The sequence below is a fragment of the Cyprinus carpio genome, chromosome A18 (genome assembly GCF_018340385.1).
Source record: "Cyprinus carpio isolate SPL01 chromosome A18, ASM1834038v1, whole genome shotgun sequence".
Lineage (NCBI taxonomy): Eukaryota > Metazoa > Chordata > Actinopteri > Cypriniformes > Cyprinidae > Cyprinus > Cyprinus carpio.
In genome coordinates, this window is record NC_056589.1 from 29,429,631 (window position 1) to 29,447,130 (window position 17,500).

Genomic DNA, 17,500 nt, shown 5'->3' on the forward strand with positions numbered 1-17,500 from the left:
ACTTATTTGTCTTTTCGTAACGCGTTGTTTCAAGACTAGTGGAAATAAATCATACAAAATACGCTTTATCTATTTGTGTCTGTAGATTTCAGTTACAAAACAATTACAATTAAAGACTGTTTCCTCAATTTCTTTTTTTAACTCTATTCACCTGCCTTAAAGTGTTTTTAATCACTTTTTATCTGTTCTACAGTTTATGAGTCATGCATTATGACCATTTAGCTAATAACCATGTATTCTCTCATTAAAAAAATGCATGCATAGCATTCATACAACAATTAGAAATAGATGTTTTTAAAACCATTTTAGATGCATTATATCACGTCAACCATTTTTCACCTCTCTGATGCCGATATGTTGTATTTTTACACAAATATTTTAATATTTGAATTTTAATGTGTAGTTTTTAGAAATTTAAAGCCTGGTTTTTAAAATCAATGTACACTAAAAATGCTGGGTAGTTTCAACCCAACTTTGGGTCAAATGTGGGTTAAACATTTAATTAAAAAATTCAACCCAGCAGTTGGGTTACTCCATATTTGATCCAAAGTTGGGTTGAAACTACCCAGCATTTTTTAGAGTGTAGATAACAAGCTTTTGCTGCTGGACAGCACTCGTTCTCTTCTCTGCTAGCTAACAGACTCTGTGGATAGTTGCAGTTTTGCATAGTTTTTCCACCCCGATCAGAGCTGTTTCCATTTGAATAGCAGAGACTCGCTGATCTCAAGTGCGCTATGAAAGGACAGGGCAGTAAAATACATTGTTGTGGATAGTCTCTCTATTGATGGTCCTCCGGGCTGCTGCATGGCCAGTCGGACACAAAGAGGGTGAAACGGTCCAGAAAACACTTTTGTGGCTCTTTTCTTTTCCATCAGGGCGCGATTAAAACACCCCAAAGGAGGCTCGAAACCCACCGGTTTATACAGGGGCTTGTTCTTGGGTTCGCGCTAAAGAGAAACAGATTTGTTTTTCTGCGCTTTAAATTGAAGAAGTGGTTTGCAGATGTTGAGCTTCTAGTAGAGGAATGCGTCTCGCGCACGCGCGCGCTGATGGGGTTTGGTAATCTAATGCAGAGACCACACAGCTCGCCGCCTTCATGAAATTCATAAACATTTTATTTATCCTGTACAGGACGCGAGCTTTGCCAAAAACTACGTTACTATGGAACCCCACGTTTGCAACCAATAGAACAACGGAATGCGTAATGAAGAGAGGAGTGGAGGAGGAGGGGTCTCGAGCGTGAAAGAGCCGGGGGGACAAAGACATGCAGCATGCAACAGGACTCCGAAAGCAGAAAACACACTCCAAATAACATGCAAACGCAGGAGGATTCTTTCACGGAAACAAACGCGCAGCTGTCTGATCTGATCACATGGATAACCGCTGAACTGTTCAGCCTCGTTGTGGAGTAAACACAGACGCACCATGGTATGCTTTCACGTCGCATTTCAGTTCAAGTGCACCTGATCGATGCAAGCATGCACATAATCTGAGTTCGCGGGCAGTATGGAGAGCAGCATCGTTCCCGTCGCGTTCCTCTCGTTTGTGATGATGCTGGAGGCGCAGATGGTTTGCTGGCAGGCGCTGATGCGATGTCATGAAGAACGCGATTGTGAGCTCGCCTATAACCAGTATTTGACGGCATGCGATGGGATCATCCGCGGAAGCAGACGCCAGTGTCCGAGCCACTGCATCAGCGCGCTCATCCGCCTCAACCAGACCGCGAACGGCCCGTTTCTAGAGACCTGTGACTGCGGGGTCGACCCCGAGTGCCTGCGGGCCAAACGAGCCGTCGAGCCCTGTCTGCCGCGGACGCATCCGGGTGATGCCGATGGGATCGGGTGCACCGAAGCGCGCCAGCGATGTGAAGACGAGCCCAGCTGTCAGTCATCCCTCACCGCATATCTCTCCCACTGCGGACAGCTGTTTAACGGGAGGAAGTGTTCGTCCCGGTGCAGGTCCACCATCGAGGAGCTGCTGTTAAAGCCCAACGGCGTGCTGCTGAACCAATGCGTCTGCGACGGTCTGGAGAGGCCGTTTTGTGAGATGGTCAAACAGAACATGGTCAAACTGTGTTCTATAGGAGACAACAGCGTCTCCGTGGACCACGATGGCACAGACGATGCATACGAGGACGAGGACTACGAGGCGAAACCGACTGATGCTGACGCGGGGATGTCTGCTTCAAGCGCTTCGACTCGTTCTCTAGAGTTACTTCTGCTGTGCGTTGCATTCGCTCTGGCGTGCACACTTTAATTAAAGTGTGGCGGGTGACTGCTGAACGTTCAGTCTTTCCTGAAGCAGTGTTTGTCCTTGTCATCAGCTGTTATGATTTCAGCCTCTGTATTGTTTCAGCGCGGTCGGAGACAAACGTGCGCGTGCACATGAAGGAGCCGGTTTGGGGACCAAGTGCTTCATTAATGTGAAGAGGCCCTTCAGAAGCTGTCTTTCTCTCTCACGCTTCAGCTTTATTGGTTTGACCTCTTCCTCTGAACTATCAGGTCTGGGATATGAGTTTAACAGCATGCACACCGACCGTCACGTGGCTCAAGTATCTCTAGTGTTCATGTATGCTGGAAATCAACACCAAGTGCCTGAAGACTGTCTGTATTTTATTGGAGCTTGAAACAATTTTACACCTTTCGGTATCACTTTAAAGCCTTTAAATATAATGCATTATTAATTAAGTTTTAATGCATTGTAATGCACCGAATAATGCATTGTATGATCTGAACCAGAGTTATAATGCATTAAAAATATATTGTTACACCATTATATTGACTTTCAATATAATGTTAGACATTATGTTAGACTTTCAAATATTTTAATGCATTTTATCTTTGGCTACAATCAATTATGAAAAGATATAATGCATTAAAAAATGCCTTTATAATGCGTTACACCTAAAGGCTTTAATTAAAGTGTTTCCAGCCTTTCTTTTTTGCATATAATGCATTATTAACAATGTTACAAAGACTAAAGTTTAGAGTTTTTTTAAACTCTAAGAGCAGAAGCACACTCTATGCAAGTATGCAAACACTGATTGAAACGTAAACCATCCATTCTCGATGTTGCCGCGAGGGACGCTGTGTTCTTCTGTGGTCACTCTTCTCTTTCAGGTCAGTTACTATCACTGCATTCGAGGAGAATCTGTCAGAGCAAGTTAGTTAAAGGTACTGAACTGTTGTTGTTTATAGTAGCTACTTGTGTAAAGTATGTTTCTGGTTTAATTATTTTAATAAAGTTTCATACATTTTGTACAGAAAATAATTTATTTATACATTTTGGAATAATTAAGAAAATAAAAGTCATGTTGAAATGAGAGATGAACACTTGTCTTAAGTTAATTTATACACTGAAAAGCATGGAGTATGAATTTCCAAATCCAGTGAACACTTTCGCAACCAGGTTTGACATAAATAACAATCAATAAAAGCTCCAGCAATGACCAGCAGCACATGTTGTTGGTTAATAAGATCACTGGTGCACAATCCTCTTCCATATAGCTATATAGGACACATTAATCCAAAATGTAGTATCTAATATTTTTGCTGTCGATTGGACAAATTTTCTCATGTTGTGTCTGGTTATACTGGGGGCAAAAAAAAAAAAAAAATAATAATAAATATATATATATATATAATTTGTTTTTTACAGGAGTCTCTTCTGCTCATCAAGGCTGCATTTATTTGATCAAAAAATACAGTAAAAATTTTAATATTGTGAACTATTATTATGATGTAAAATAAAAATACTTTAATATACATTAAAATATAATTTATTTCTGTGATGCGCAGCTGTATTTTCAGCATCATTACTCCAGTCTTCAGTGTCACATGATCTTCAGAAATCATTCTAATATGATGATTTATTATCAGTTGTGCTGCTTCATATTTTTTTGGAACCTGTGATACTTTTTTCAGGATTCTTTGATGAATAAAAAGTTAAAAAGATGAGCATTTATTTAAAATATAAATTTTTTCTAACAAAATACACTACAGTTCAAAAGTTTGCGGTCAGTACATTTTTATTCTTTCTTTTTTTTTTAAAGAAATTAAAACTTTTATTCAGCAAGGATGTGTTAAATTGATAAGAAGTGATAGAAAAGATTTTTATTTTGAATAAATGCTGTTCTTTTTAACTTTTTATTCATTTAGCAAGATTGCTGTTTTTTGGATCAATTAAATGCAGCCTTGATGAGCAGAAGAGACTTCCTTAAAAAACATTGGGGTCAGTAAGACTTGTAAACTTTTGACTGGCAATGAATATATATATATATATACCATTTTTGTCTAATGTCTTGTTTTCCAGTACAAATATATAAACATTCTTAAATCAAGATACATTTACTGTAAAAACCAAAAAGGTCTTGTTTTCTAAAAAATTTATCAAAATGGAGTATTTTTGCTTAAAACGAGAATAATAGCCTTGTTTTCACTTTGTATTAAGTTCAGTTTTCTTACTCCACTGTCAGATATTTTTCTTCTCCCTCCAGAAAACAAGACTTAATATCTTGAGTCGTTTGGCTTCAAGGACAAAATGCATCTTGATTTGAGAATGTTCAGATATTTACTGGAAAACACCGCGTTCTGTTGCTTCAGACTCAGCTTGCTCGCTGGTAAACTCTAATGTTTAAGCGCTGCACGCTTGATGCCGTGTGCTTTAATTCGAAGCGTCTGCGTGCTGTGAAGTCTGTGGAGAGCTGTACCGCAGATGCCGGAGGCTCTCTGGCTTTTTCTATGAAAACAACGAGCAGGAACTCGACTTACTCGACACTAAAGCCCCTCTTTCCTCCTGCTGAACCCCCACCGAAACAGGATCAGAATAAACAAAAGCAGGGGAGACGGGGCCCGTTCCTCATTTATCTGGGACCCCATTGTAAAGCCAGCATTGTGTTCGGTGGGCACGATGTTCTATTCACAACATACACGTCAATGTGTGTGTGTGTGTGTGTGTGTGTGTGTGTGTGTGTGTAGGATTACCGTCCCTCCGTACACTGATGTTGAGCTGGCATGACTTCTCTGAGCTCGAGTTGCAGAGAGAGATCCAGGACGGAGCTGGCAGAACACACAGGTCTGTAACAACAGGGCCATTGTGTGTGTGTGTGTGTGTGTGTGTGAGCTACGATCCTTACCTGTCCTCTCTGATGAAACTCCAGAGCTCCTGAGATCTGATTAAACTACACCTTTAATTAATGCAATTTCTTACATCAATCGTCACTATGCTGCAAAAAAAGTGACGTTCTTCCTCAGTATTTTTGTGTTATGCATGACAAATATCTGAATATTTTTAAATCAAGGTGCATTTACTTGAGAAACTAAATGACTTATTAAATCTTGTATGAAAATATCTGAAAATGGGGTCAGAAAAATCTAATCAAAGGGAAGACAGGGAACTAGTTTATTATCATGCATATTACTAGCACATCGGCTGTTTATTAGTACTTATAAAACTCATATTAATGCCTTATTCTGCATGAGCATATTATAGATCCCTTAATCCTTAAACCCAAACTTAACGACTACTTTACTAACTATTAATAAACAGCAAATCAGGAGTTTATTGAAGCAAAAGTCATAGTTAAAAGTGAGAATTGGTTCCCAAACTCAAGTGTGATTATTTTAAACTTTTGATTTTAATAATGTGTAAGTAAATGCTGAAATGAACTCAGCTTCATGAATGTTGTCTACAGTAAAGTGTTACGGTTGTGTTTTGTTGTTGTGAATATGATGATGGTTTCTACAGGCTGATTTATTCCAGAGAGGAAAGAGGAATGCAGGGGAGGAATTATATTACCGGAGGAATGCGGAGAGGAAATTACAATTTATGGCCAACAGAAATTTATAATGCAAGAAAATATTCACTCAGAGAGAGAGAAATACAGATGATGCTTTCGTTCAAATCAGACAGTGAATAAATAACCCCACAATCACCAGGAATCAGAGCTTGTTTAACACATGCACACGGTATTCTAAACGTCCCTTTGTAAGTGTGTGTGTGTGTGTGTGTGTGTGTGTGTGTGAGTCCAGAGTAAACACTCAGAAAGCTACACCTCTCTCATGCTGCTGGATCTGCGGTAGAGCTGCGGTCGGCCTCGATGTGTGTGTGTGTGTGTGTGTGTGTGTGTGGGTCTGAGATTGTGTGTTTGCATGGATGCATGTGTGTGTGTGTGTGTCTTTAAATCGAGAGGAGTGATTTTACAATCTGGACATTTTTCTGAGATGAAATCTGTCTGCCAGGAGCCAATCAGATGCTGTGAATTCTCCAGCTGTGTTACACGCTGCATCCGTTACCATGACGAGAACCCGCAGCTCACTGTAAACAACAAGCTGAGAGAGAGAGAGAGAGAGAGCAAGAGAGAGAGAGAGAGAGAGAGAGAGAGGTCAGTTTAGCCCAAGCCAGTGAGTGTAGAAGCGTATTTCACACGTAATTATTCTGCTTTTTGCTCAGGTTGAAGAATTATTTCTTATCAGGGATCCAATAAAAAGTGATTCTTTAGATGTGTTCAGAAAAAATAAAAATAAAAAAAAATTAAAAACTTGGTAACACTTTACAACAAGGTTCTATCTGTTAACATTAACAATGAAAAATACTTCTGAAGTATTTTTACTAATCTTAATGTTGATTCCAACATTTACTAACGCATTATTAAAATCAAAAGTTGTATCTATTAATATATTTTAATAGACCTCAGCTAACATGGACTAACTATGAACAATTGTGTTTTTATTAACTAATGTTAATGAATATTAATAAATATTGTAACAAATGTATTGCTCATTGTTAGTTAATGCATTAAATATAGTTTACAAAATCTTATTCTAAAGTGTTACCAAAAACAATATTTTTATTATTAATTCCATTTATTTTAATGTATTTTTTCTTATTTATGATTTTAAATGTATTTATTTTATCTATTTATTTTATTTATTTGTATAGTTTCTATTCATTTTTATTTCAGTATTAGTTTTAGTTTTTTCAGTACTTCATGTTAACGCAACAGTTCACCCAAAAAAATGAAAATTATTATTTTTTCTTTTCATTTAAATGTATTCATTTTTACATTTTAATTGTAACTTTAAGGAACCCATGAAAAGGTTTAAATGAGCATTTTTTCTTCCTAGGATGATTTATTTCCTACTGAAACAGGAAGCTATGGAAACACGTTATTGTCTTTATGAATATGATCTGTACTTACAGGATCTGACAGATTCAGCAGCAGCGTCTTTCTTCAGCGATTCGTCCGTCTGAGTTTCCCGCATCTGCAAACACAAGCGTTAGACGATGCTTCACTAAACGAGCGGAGCGAGAGATACGACGCCGATTACCTTGATCAGCTCTTTGAGGTATTCAGCTCGACTCATCAGACTTTTGATCTGCGAGAGAAAATCAGGAGATAAATGAGCTGACATGTTCCCTTATTATCATATTCAACTCAGCTGATGAAACAGATGCGTCTCGCTGCAAGACACCCGCACAGTGTTTACATGACAACACTATCAATCCATCTGATTCGGATTCATAAGAGAGCGAGGAGCAGGTTTTGTGAATGTCTGAGCGTCTGTGTTTTCTCTCGGAGCATGGAGGTGTTTTTTTAGCTGAGGGCCACACGTTTCACCAAATATCAGAGCGGTGAGATCATTAAAACAACAGGTCATGTGATCTGGATGAGCCGAGTTTGTCTCCACCTTCTTTACGTCAGGCTCAGCGTAATACGGTCAGTGCTGCCAGAAGTTCACTTTCATATCATTGACATACCATTAGAGTTTTTAAGTAATATTTCGAATTAGATTTTAGTTTCACATTTTGCATTTTCTTTTTTATTTTGAGTTAAAGTTTTAGTGATTTTTGTGTATTTTTTTTCAGTATGTTTTAGTTATTTCAGTACTTCATGTTAAAGCAACAGTTCACCCAAAAATGAAAATAATGTCATCATGCACTCATCAGATCCTTGAACACAAAATATATATTTTGAAGAATGTTGATAAGCAAACAGCTGCTACTGACTTCCACAGTATTTATTTTTTTCCATACTATGGAAGTCAATGGCTATCTGTTTGCCTAACAACATTCTTCAAAATATATATTTTGTGTTGAACTGAAGAAAGAAACTAATGCAGGCTTGGAACAACTTGAGGGTGAGCAAATGATGGCAGAATTTTCATTTTTGGGTGAACTGTTGCTGGTGATGGTGAGGTGATGAGTCATACACTGTTTATTTATCTGCGCTTCAATGTTCTTCTGCTCATAGAGCTATTTAGATTAAATCCTATTGGGTAAACTGGCAGTGGGCGGAGTCACACAGACCAAAACAAAAACAGACATTCCGACACAGGACACATTTCAAAGCAGAAAGATGAGTAAAGTTTGAAGGGGGCTTGAAAAAGCCTCGTCTGAAAGTTTGAAGCAGATGTAAAAGCTTGAAGTTTGAAAGTTTGATGTTGTTAGCACGATTTAACACATTGCTAACATGATTTAACATGTTGCTAGCATGTTTCTAGCATGATTACCATGTTGTTAACATGTTAGTAGCATGACTACCATGTTGTTAGCATTTTTTGTATGGTAAGCATGTCGCTAGCATAATTAACATGTTGCTAGCATGTTCCTAGCATGATTTGCATGTTGCTAACATGTTTCTAGCATGATTACCATGTTGTTAACATGTTAGTAGCATGTTTTGTAACATGACTACCATATTGTTAGCATTTTTTCCATGATTAGCATGTCGCTAGCATTATTAATATGTTGCTAGCATGTTTCTAGCATGATTAACATGTTGTTAGCATTTTTAGCATGTTGCTAGCATGACTAACATGATTCTAGCATGATTAACATGTTGTTAATGCATTGCTAGCATATTCTTAGCATAATTAACATATTGATAACATGTTTCTAATCATGTTTTAACATGATTAGCGTGTTTCTAGCATGATTAGCAAGTTGCTTGTATGTTGTTAGCATATTTAAACATGATTATCATGTTTTTAACATGAATAGAATGTTGTTAGCATTTTTTGCATGATTAGCATGTTGTTAGTTCTAACCCTAACCCTATCCCACGATTAACATGTTGCTAGCATGATTACCATGTTGTTAGTATGTTGCTAGCATGTTTTAGCGTGACTAGCATGTTGCTAACATGTTTCTAGCATGATTAGCATGTTGTTAGCATGTTTCTAGCATAATTAGCATGACAAACTTAGATCAGCACCTTTAAAGCTCTGATATTGGAATGTGATTTTTGTGCAGATTGTGTCTGATGCATGAGTCATGTGTCAGTGGTTCATGAGCCCATAATGACATATGAAGCGCTCAAGGTTTCATTCAGATGTCACGAGCACAGTAATAGTGACCTTCTCACCTCGCTGTGGAGCAGCTCTCTGCGCCGGCCCTGAGATTCAGCTGCAGGAGACACACAGAGAGACATATCAGCTCATAACAACACACACCACTGCAGACGGCTTCACTTTCCATACACACACACACACACACACGATAACACTGACGAATGCTGACTTCTGCTTTCAACCTCCAGAGAGTAACTAGCGGGTTTTAGCACGTTGCTATGTAGTTGCAAGAGCAATGAAAGCATTAAATAAAGTCTCTTCTTCAGTGTAAATCGGTGGGATTGTTTATTTCTGTTTCTTTATCGGTAAAGCAATAGCACAACAGTTGAATATTTAGTAATCTGGAAGAACCCCTATGCTTAACTTACCAATGAGCAGCAGAATAAACAGAGTCATCAAGAAATGCTTGACAGACAGCTGTATTATCTCTCACAGATGCCTGCGTTAACTGTTAAACAGTCTTGCACACTGAGCCCTAAAGCAGCCCGGCGGCTGTTTTCATTAGGCCAGCGCTGGCATTAGCACCGTAACAGATCAACATCAGCCAAAAAAAACCTGCAGTGAGGCTGGAATCCAGCAGAGTGCTGGGAGCGGAGAGAGTCTGGAGCTCTCGAGGAGTTTGAGAGATAACGGTTTTCATTTGGTTCGGTATTTAATAACTCTGAGAATGAAGAGAGCTGCTCTCAATGAGATCCAGATGACGGCGAGATGATCGTACCACACACGCTGACCTGGCAACCACTCACCGACACATCTGGATGCCTGACGTCCCTCCACCATCGCCTTCCTCTATAACGCTCATCAGATTATGAAGAACCACATTTTTAATTTTCAGGAAAAAAAAATGTCAGTGATGTTTGTCCAACACTCACTCACTAGTGTGTACTGGGTGGTTGCTATGGTATTCTGTATTGTTACTAGGTGGTTGCTAGGGTGTTCTGCATGGTTGCTAGGTGGTTTCTAGGGTGTTCTGTGTGTTAACACCTGTTGCTAAGCAGTTGCTAGGGTATTCTGATGGCTGCTAGACTCTTGCTTGGTGGTTGCTATGGTATTCTGTGTTGTTACTAGGTGGTTTCAAGGGTGTTCTGGATGGTTGCTAGGCTCTCACTGGGTGGTTGCTTGAGTGCTTTGAGTGTTTACAACTGTTGCTAAGCAGTTGCTAGGGTATTCTGATTGTTGCTAGGTGGTTTTTAGGATGTTCTGAGTGTTTACACTCTTTGTTAAGCAGTTGCTAGGGTATTCTTATGGTTGCTAAGCTATTGCTTGATGGTTGATATGTTATTCTGGGTTATTAGTAGGTGGTTGATTGGCTATTGCTTGGTGGTTGCTATGGTATTCTGTGTAGTTACTAAGCAGTTGTTTGGGTATTCAGGATGTTGCTAGGCTGTTGCTCAGTGGTTGCTGTGGTATTCTAGGTGGTTGTGAGGGTGTTCTGGATGGTTGCTAGGTTGTTGCCCGGTGGTTGCTATGGTATTCTGTGTTGTTACTAGGTGGTTTCAAGGGTGTTCTGGATGGTTGCTAGGCTCTCGCTGGGTGGTTGCTTGAGTGCTCTGAGTGTTTACAACTGTTGCTAAGCAGTTGCTAGGGTATTCTGATTGTTGCTAAGTGGTTTTTAGGATGTTCTGAGTGTTTACACTCTTTGCTAAGCAGTTGTTATGCTATTCTGATGGTTACCAGGCTGTTGCTTGGTGGTTGCTATGGTATTCTGTTGTTACTAGGTGGTTGCTAGGGTGTTCTGAGTGTTTCCACACTTTGCTAAGCAGTTGCTAGGGTATTCTTATGGTTGCTAAGCTATTGCTTGATGGTTGATATGTTATTCTGGGTTATTAGTAGGTGGTTGATTGGCTATTGCTAGGTGGTTGCTATGGTATTCTGTGTAGTTACTAAACAGTTGCTTGGGTATTCGGGATGTTGCTAGGCTGTTGCTCAGTGGTTGCTGTGGTATTCTAGGTGGTTGTGAGGGTCTTCTGGAAGGTTGCTAGGCTGTTGCCCGGTGGTTGCTATGGTATTCTGTGTTGTTACTAGGTGGTTGCTAGAGTGCTCTGAGTGTTTACACCTGTTGCTAAGCAGTTGCAAGGGTATTCTGATGGTTGCCAAGCTGTTGCTTGGTGGTTACGATGGTATTCTGTGTTGTTACTAGATGGTTGCAAGGGTGTTCTGGATGGTTGCTAGGCTGTTGCTAGGTGGTTGCTTGGGTGCTATGAGTGTTTACACCTGTTGCTAAGCAGTTACTAGGGTATTCTGATGGTTGCCAGGCTGTTGCTCGGTGGTTACGATGGTATTCTGTGTTGTTACTAGATGGTTGCAAGGGTGTTCTGGATGGTTGCTAGGCTGTTGCTAGGTGGTTGCCTGGGTGCTATGAGTGTTTACACCTGTTGCTAAGCAGTTACTAGGGTATTCTGATGGTTGCTAGGCTGTTGCTTGGTGGTTGCAACGGTATTGTAAGTTGTTACTAGGTGGCTGCTAGGGTGTTCTTGATGGTTGCTAAGCTTCATATATAAAACTGACACCTGTGTTTTATAAATAATAATAATAGTTAATACAAATGAACATTTACCTGCTAGCGCCAGCAGCAGCTCGCCCAGACTCTGCTGGTATAAATCAAGCGTGTCATAGTCCTCCGCACCGCTCTCCTCCTGCACACATCGCAACTCAATCACCCATCATGCAACACTGCAGCTCACATGACGCATATGCAAATGAGCCATCATAACAGTTACCTGGGCAACAGCAGTGGACGCCACTTCCAGGGCAGCCAGTAAACGCGGCTGATCTCTAGACATTTCTGTGAACAACGAAAGACTTGAATGTCAAAACAGGAGTTAGCTGTTAGAAATCAGTAATGAAGTACTGCTCACCTATTAATATGTTCCTGGTTGATCGTGCCTCCTCAAAACTGTTCTTGTTGTCCGATCTGACCAGCGCTTTGAGCTCCTCGGCACGAGACACATACTGATTCACCTGAGAGAAAACAAATGAAGAGACACGTTTATTGTTCTTGGATCAGTATTATGAACTAACTTCATAATTGCTTCTTTTTTTAATTTTAGAGCCTCAGTTCCCACGGGTTTGGAACGACATGACGGTGATGATAAATGCTTTTATTTACAGTACCTTTTGTCTCAGTGCTTCCTTCTTCTGTCTGTCCGTCTCATCTGAAAGAGCAGAGACAGAGATGATGAGAGCGAACAGTGACTGGAGTAACAGAGAGACGGAGACGCTGGTGTCTTACAGTGAATGGCAGGAACGAAGTGTTCGAGTGCACTACAGTAGAGAGATAACGCAGCCGATCGCTCTCCATCCTGGTCCTTCTGCACCGCCTGCAACACCAGCGCTTTCTAGAACACAGATACAGTCCACACACCGCAAAACATGACTTTCTTACTTAGGATTAGTCTTGTTTTCCAGTACAAATATCTAAACATTCTTAAAGTACATTTACTTATCCAAATTAAGTGAGTTTAAGCTTAAAACCAGAAAAAAATCTTGTTTTTCTTATGAATTTAGTTATTTTTCTGACCTCAATGACAGATATGACAATAAATGCATTTTGATTCAAGTAAGTTTAGACATTTTTACTATTGGAGAACATTGGAAAACAATCATTTCTGTAGTGTATATCTGATGTTTGTCATAATTACACATGCATTTAGAGAAAAGTGCACACTTCAACAAATGGCTGGGTAAAAATAAAGAGGAATTTTTTCATTAGTTGTGATTTTAACAATGCAACATTTCGTTCTTTTTAAGTGGATCCTTGAACAGTTTCACTCAAAAAAAAAAGCAATGCAAATGACTACAGACATTTATCTAAATCAGGATGGCTAATAATAATAATAATAAAAGCTATCTAAAATCTGAATTAAATATATATTTTATTAAGAGTGTTAAATGATACTAGGAAACGTTTTTACTCAAAAAGAACATTAATGAACATTTTGAAAAACCATTTCTTCTGGAAAAATATTTTAATTTCTATCAAATATCAATTAGATTTTTTTTTTGTTGATTTTTTTTAAATTATTTAAATTTTGTAATTATTTAAGCTGTTTTAAAAAATTACTTAGTTCGTAAAAAACAATATTGTTAAATTATAGTATACAATTCATTGAAGTATTGGTGAGAATATAGCCTTTGATGCTGATGTGGCGTATAATGAAAAATAAATAAATAAAACCGAATTGAATCAAGAGCTTATGAATCAGAATCTAACTGAATGAGGGAATAAGTGGCAGAAACCAGCTCTTAAACAAACGGACAGACTCCTGTGATCTACCTCTGCACTGAACGAGTGTTTGTGTGTTTGAAGAGCAGCATCTGTGTGACACATTTGCTGAAGTTCGGTCTGACGCTAGAGTCGAGCATCGGTGCTTTTGTCACTTCAGGATTAAAATAAACACGTGAGAGTGTTAGTGTGAGTTCATCTGCGCTGACTCTGTCGCACTCACGGCCTTCCCGAGGCTCTCGGCGCTGGGCATGTGCTCCAGATCCACGAAGGGATGCAGGAAGAACTCGTCAAACGTGATGCGGCGGTCCGGGTCTCGCTCCAGCAGCCGCAGCAGCAGATCTCGACAGTCACGAGAAACTCTCGCTCCGGACGGCAGCTAAACACACAGAGAGCAGATCACAGCAACGTCTGAGACGACCACACCATCTAGTGGTGCAGAGAGAAGGAAGAGTATACTGACTCATTAGTGTGAGAGTTATGATGAGTTGATTCGGTGTTTGGGTGGGTTTGGTTTTTGGTTTGAAAAAGTTTGATAAAACATCACAATAATCCACAAGTAATCCACAGCACTCCAGTCCATCAGTGAACATCTGGAGAAGACAAAAGATGAAACACATCCAGCATTAAGACGTTTTTAACTCAAATACATTGAGTTTATAATCCATAATAACACTTCCTCCAGTGAAAAAGTGTTCTGGTGTGAATCAGGAGAGAAATCTGCACAGATCAAGCAGCGTTTAAACAGCTCTAAACAAATATGTGACTGGATTTTGATGTGATAGACAACAGGAGATGCACTTTTTCACTGCAGGAAGTGTTATTATGGATTATGAACTCTATGTATTTTAGTAAAAAAAGGTCTTAATGCTGGATGTGTTTCATCTTTTGTCTTCTCCAGATGTTAACTGATGGACTGGAGTGCTGTGGATTACTTGTGGATTATTGTGATGTTTTTATCAGCTGTTTGGACTCTCATTCCGACGGCACCCATTCACTGCAGAGCATCCATTGCTGAGACACTGATGCAGTGCTACATTTCTACAAACCTGATGAAGAAACAAACTCATCCTGAACTATTCCTTTTAACAAAACATTAGATTTTGTAACATTTAATGATTTTTGTCCAATGAAAATACCATTGATTATTATAACAAAACTCCTGCGTGTAGTGAGACGGACATTAATCCTCACCTCGATGGGTTTCTCACTGCGGATCTTCTCTTCTAGTTCAGCAAAAGAGCGAGAGGCGAAGGGAGCTCGTCCAAATAAAGCTTCTGCCCTCAAAAAAGACACACATGCAGCCGGTCAAAAATGTGGAATAATAATGATTTATTAGTGTTTTTGTAAGAAGTCTCTTCTGCTCACCGAGGCTGCAATAATCAGCTAAAAATACATTAAAAATTGTGAAATATTATTACAATTTTTCTGTGTGAATATGTGTTAAACTGTAATTTATTTCTGTGATGCGCAGCTGTATTTTCAGCATCATTACTCCAGTCTTCAGTGTAAATGATGATTTATTTCTTTAAATCTAGAGTTATTTGTGTGTCTCACCGTATAAAATGACCCCGACGGACCACAGATCCACTCGAGCGTCATAATAGCGTCTGCACACTATCTCTGGAGCCATGTAGAGCGGAGAGCCTCTCAGAGCCTGCTGCTCGTCCCAGGGGCTCATGTACTGCGCAAAACCAAAATCTACACACACAACCCATCATTCACCTCTTTTATGAGACGCTGAGACGTGAAATCACATCAGACTCATTCAAATGACGTCAGACACGTGAACAGAACACCTCTAGAAAACATCTTCTATTGAGATAATAGGGTTTCTTAAAAAGGTCTTAAATCAAATTCATAAAGTCATGACATTAAAAGTCTTGTTTTCCAGTACAAATATCTACACATCCTTAAATCAAGATACATTTCCTGGAGATGCATACTGAAGATATGAAGTCTTGTTACCTGGAAACTGGATACAATTAAATGTTATTTTACTTCATGCATAAAGCAAGAACAGATATCTGTCATTGGGGAATGGAAACCTGTTTTTCCTTTGATTAAAGTTGATTTTTCTCTGTTTTAACCATATTTCTCAATACAAGGCTTCAAGTAAATGTAAATCAAGTAAATGCATCTTGATTTAAAAATCTTTGGACATTTGCACTGACAAGATCAGAAGGTACAGTAAAAGTTATTTCTATATTCTTGTGGTGGAGAGCAGAGATATTTAAATCATAAGAATTTTGTGTGCGTAAAAGTAATTGAAAAGTAACGGCATCTTAAATTTACTTGCAGAAACCTTTTGAATTGCAGACATTTTTAGTTGTGTTCAAATCAATCGTTCCTATACTATAAGTTACTATACTATAACTATACTGTATATCTGTTATGTTTGCAGACAATGTTTCACCTGCCAGCTTCAGCACGTTTCCACTCAGCAGGATGTTCTGTGGTTTGAGGTCCAGATGAGAGATGTTCTTCTCATGGAGAAACTGAAGAGAGCACGCTAAACACACACATTTCATCATTATAGATCCTGTGTGTGTGTGTGTGTGTGTGTGCCAGCTATGGGTAAATAGTCCCAACTATGGGCAAATAGCAAAGACCCCAACGGCGGCGCAGACGGAAGATGGTGGTGTGAGAACCACCACAACGGCTGGGAAGGCGGAAGAAGGCAAACCCCCGGCTAAAGACAGGCTCATACTCATGGGAGACTTCAATGCTAGAGTGGGTTCGGAGCATATGGTATGGAGTAAAGTCATCGGCCAGCATGGTGTGGGAAAATGAATGAAACCGCAACGGGCTCAGACTCCTCTCTCTCTGTGCAGAGCACCACTGGTCATCACTAACACCATTTTCCAGATGAAGAACAGGCTCAAGACCACCTGGCAGCACCCCCCCTCAAAACACTGGCCTCTCCTGGATTACGTGATTGTCCGTCAAAAGGATAGACGAGATGTCCTTCCACTCGTGTTATGCGCGGAGCTGAGTGCTGGACTGACCATCTCATGGTCAGATCCAAATTACTCATGAGTATTCAACCTCGTGTTCCGAGGCGAGTCCCAAACAAGAAACTAAACTGCACAGCTTTGAACAACCTCACCATCAAAGACAACCTCCGACGGCTTCTTGCTGAAAACCTTCAACATGATCCCGGAGGATCAGCTGATTGGCCAGCTCTACGCCAGGCTATTTCATAACGCTGCTTCAGAAGCGCTTGGCCAATCAAGGAAACATCACCAGGACTGGTTTGACTGCAACTCAGCTGAGATACAGTCACTTCTTAAAAAAACCAAGCATGAAGCCCATAAAGCTCTCTTGTCCTGCCCTGGATCTCCTACCCATAAAGCCACCTTCACTGCTGCAAGAGCAAAACCCAGCGAGCCCTTCGGACTATGGAGAACACATCTGGTGGGTGAAAAAGGCGCACGAAATCCAAAAACCTGGCAGACTGCAATAACACTCAAGGCTTTTACGATGCCATAAAAGAATTGTACGGCCCCAGGAAGCGGGCGGGTGATTGCTCCAGTCCGATCAGCTGAGGGGTCTACGCTCTTCAAGGACCGCCACGAGATTCTTGCCCGTTGGGTAAATCATTTGAGAATCTCTTCAACCACACCAACCCTGTTGACCAACACATCCTGGATACATCTGCCAGACTTGCCACCAACCATGGCACCTGGATACTCCACCACTTTTTCAGAAAACTCCGGCAAGCTATTTCAGGGCTGAAAAACAAACAACAAAAGCGCTGGACTGTGGCCCGATGGAATCCCTGCAGAGGTTTTTCAAACATGGAGGATACACCCTCACGCGGCGCCTGCACCTCCTGATTCAAAACATCTGGGAACATGGGACCCTCCCACAGGACTGGAAGGATGCTAACATTGTTGTCATATACAAGCAGGAAAGGAGACAG

General features: G+C 40.0%; 2 protein-coding genes across 2 annotated transcripts in view; one reads left to right on the forward strand and one right to left on the reverse strand.

The window, feature by feature from the left end:
- The first annotated feature begins 799 nt into the window (after positions 1 to 799).
- LOC109110406 (growth arrest-specific protein 1-like) lies at positions 800 to 3,324 on the forward strand. Its single transcript, XM_019123455.2, has one exon. It carries the CDS (start codon positions 1,507 to 1,509, stop codon positions 2,254 to 2,256), a length of 750 nt encoding a protein of 249 aa, XP_018979000.2. The 5' UTR covers positions 800 to 1,506; the 3' UTR covers positions 2,257 to 3,324.
- A 2,484-nt stretch (positions 3,325 to 5,808) lies between these two features.
- Positions 5,809 to 17,500, reverse strand: part of LOC109110405 (serine/threonine-protein kinase ULK3-like) — a 15,194-nt gene continuing 3,502 nt past the window's right edge. Inside the window, exons 4-16 of the mRNA XM_042775766.1 lie at positions 15,992 to 16,087; positions 15,133 to 15,276; positions 14,770 to 14,852; positions 13,799 to 13,954; positions 12,583 to 12,688; positions 12,465 to 12,505; positions 12,209 to 12,311; positions 12,071 to 12,135; positions 11,908 to 11,986; positions 9,365 to 9,405; positions 7,329 to 7,376; positions 7,199 to 7,262; positions 5,809 to 6,329 (exon numbers count right to left, since the gene is read on the reverse strand). Of these exons, the coding sequence (XP_042631700.1) occupies positions 6,313 to 6,329; positions 7,199 to 7,262; positions 7,329 to 7,376; positions 9,365 to 9,405; positions 11,908 to 11,986; positions 12,071 to 12,135; positions 12,209 to 12,311; positions 12,465 to 12,505; positions 12,583 to 12,688; positions 13,799 to 13,954; positions 14,770 to 14,852; positions 15,133 to 15,276; positions 15,992 to 16,087 (1,043 nt within the window). The 3' untranslated portion in view covers positions 5,809 to 6,312. The remainder of the gene's footprint in view (positions 6,330 to 7,198; positions 7,263 to 7,328; positions 7,377 to 9,364; positions 9,406 to 11,907; positions 11,987 to 12,070; positions 12,136 to 12,208; positions 12,312 to 12,464; positions 12,506 to 12,582; positions 12,689 to 13,798; positions 13,955 to 14,769; positions 14,853 to 15,132; positions 15,277 to 15,991; positions 16,088 to 17,500) is intronic.

Bases quoted from the DNA above. Each gene is read 5' to 3' on its own strand.
- LOC109110406 (XM_019123455.2), top strand. From the start codon at position 1,507: ATGGAGAGCAGCATCGTTCCCGTCGCGTTCCTCTCGTTTGTGATGATG.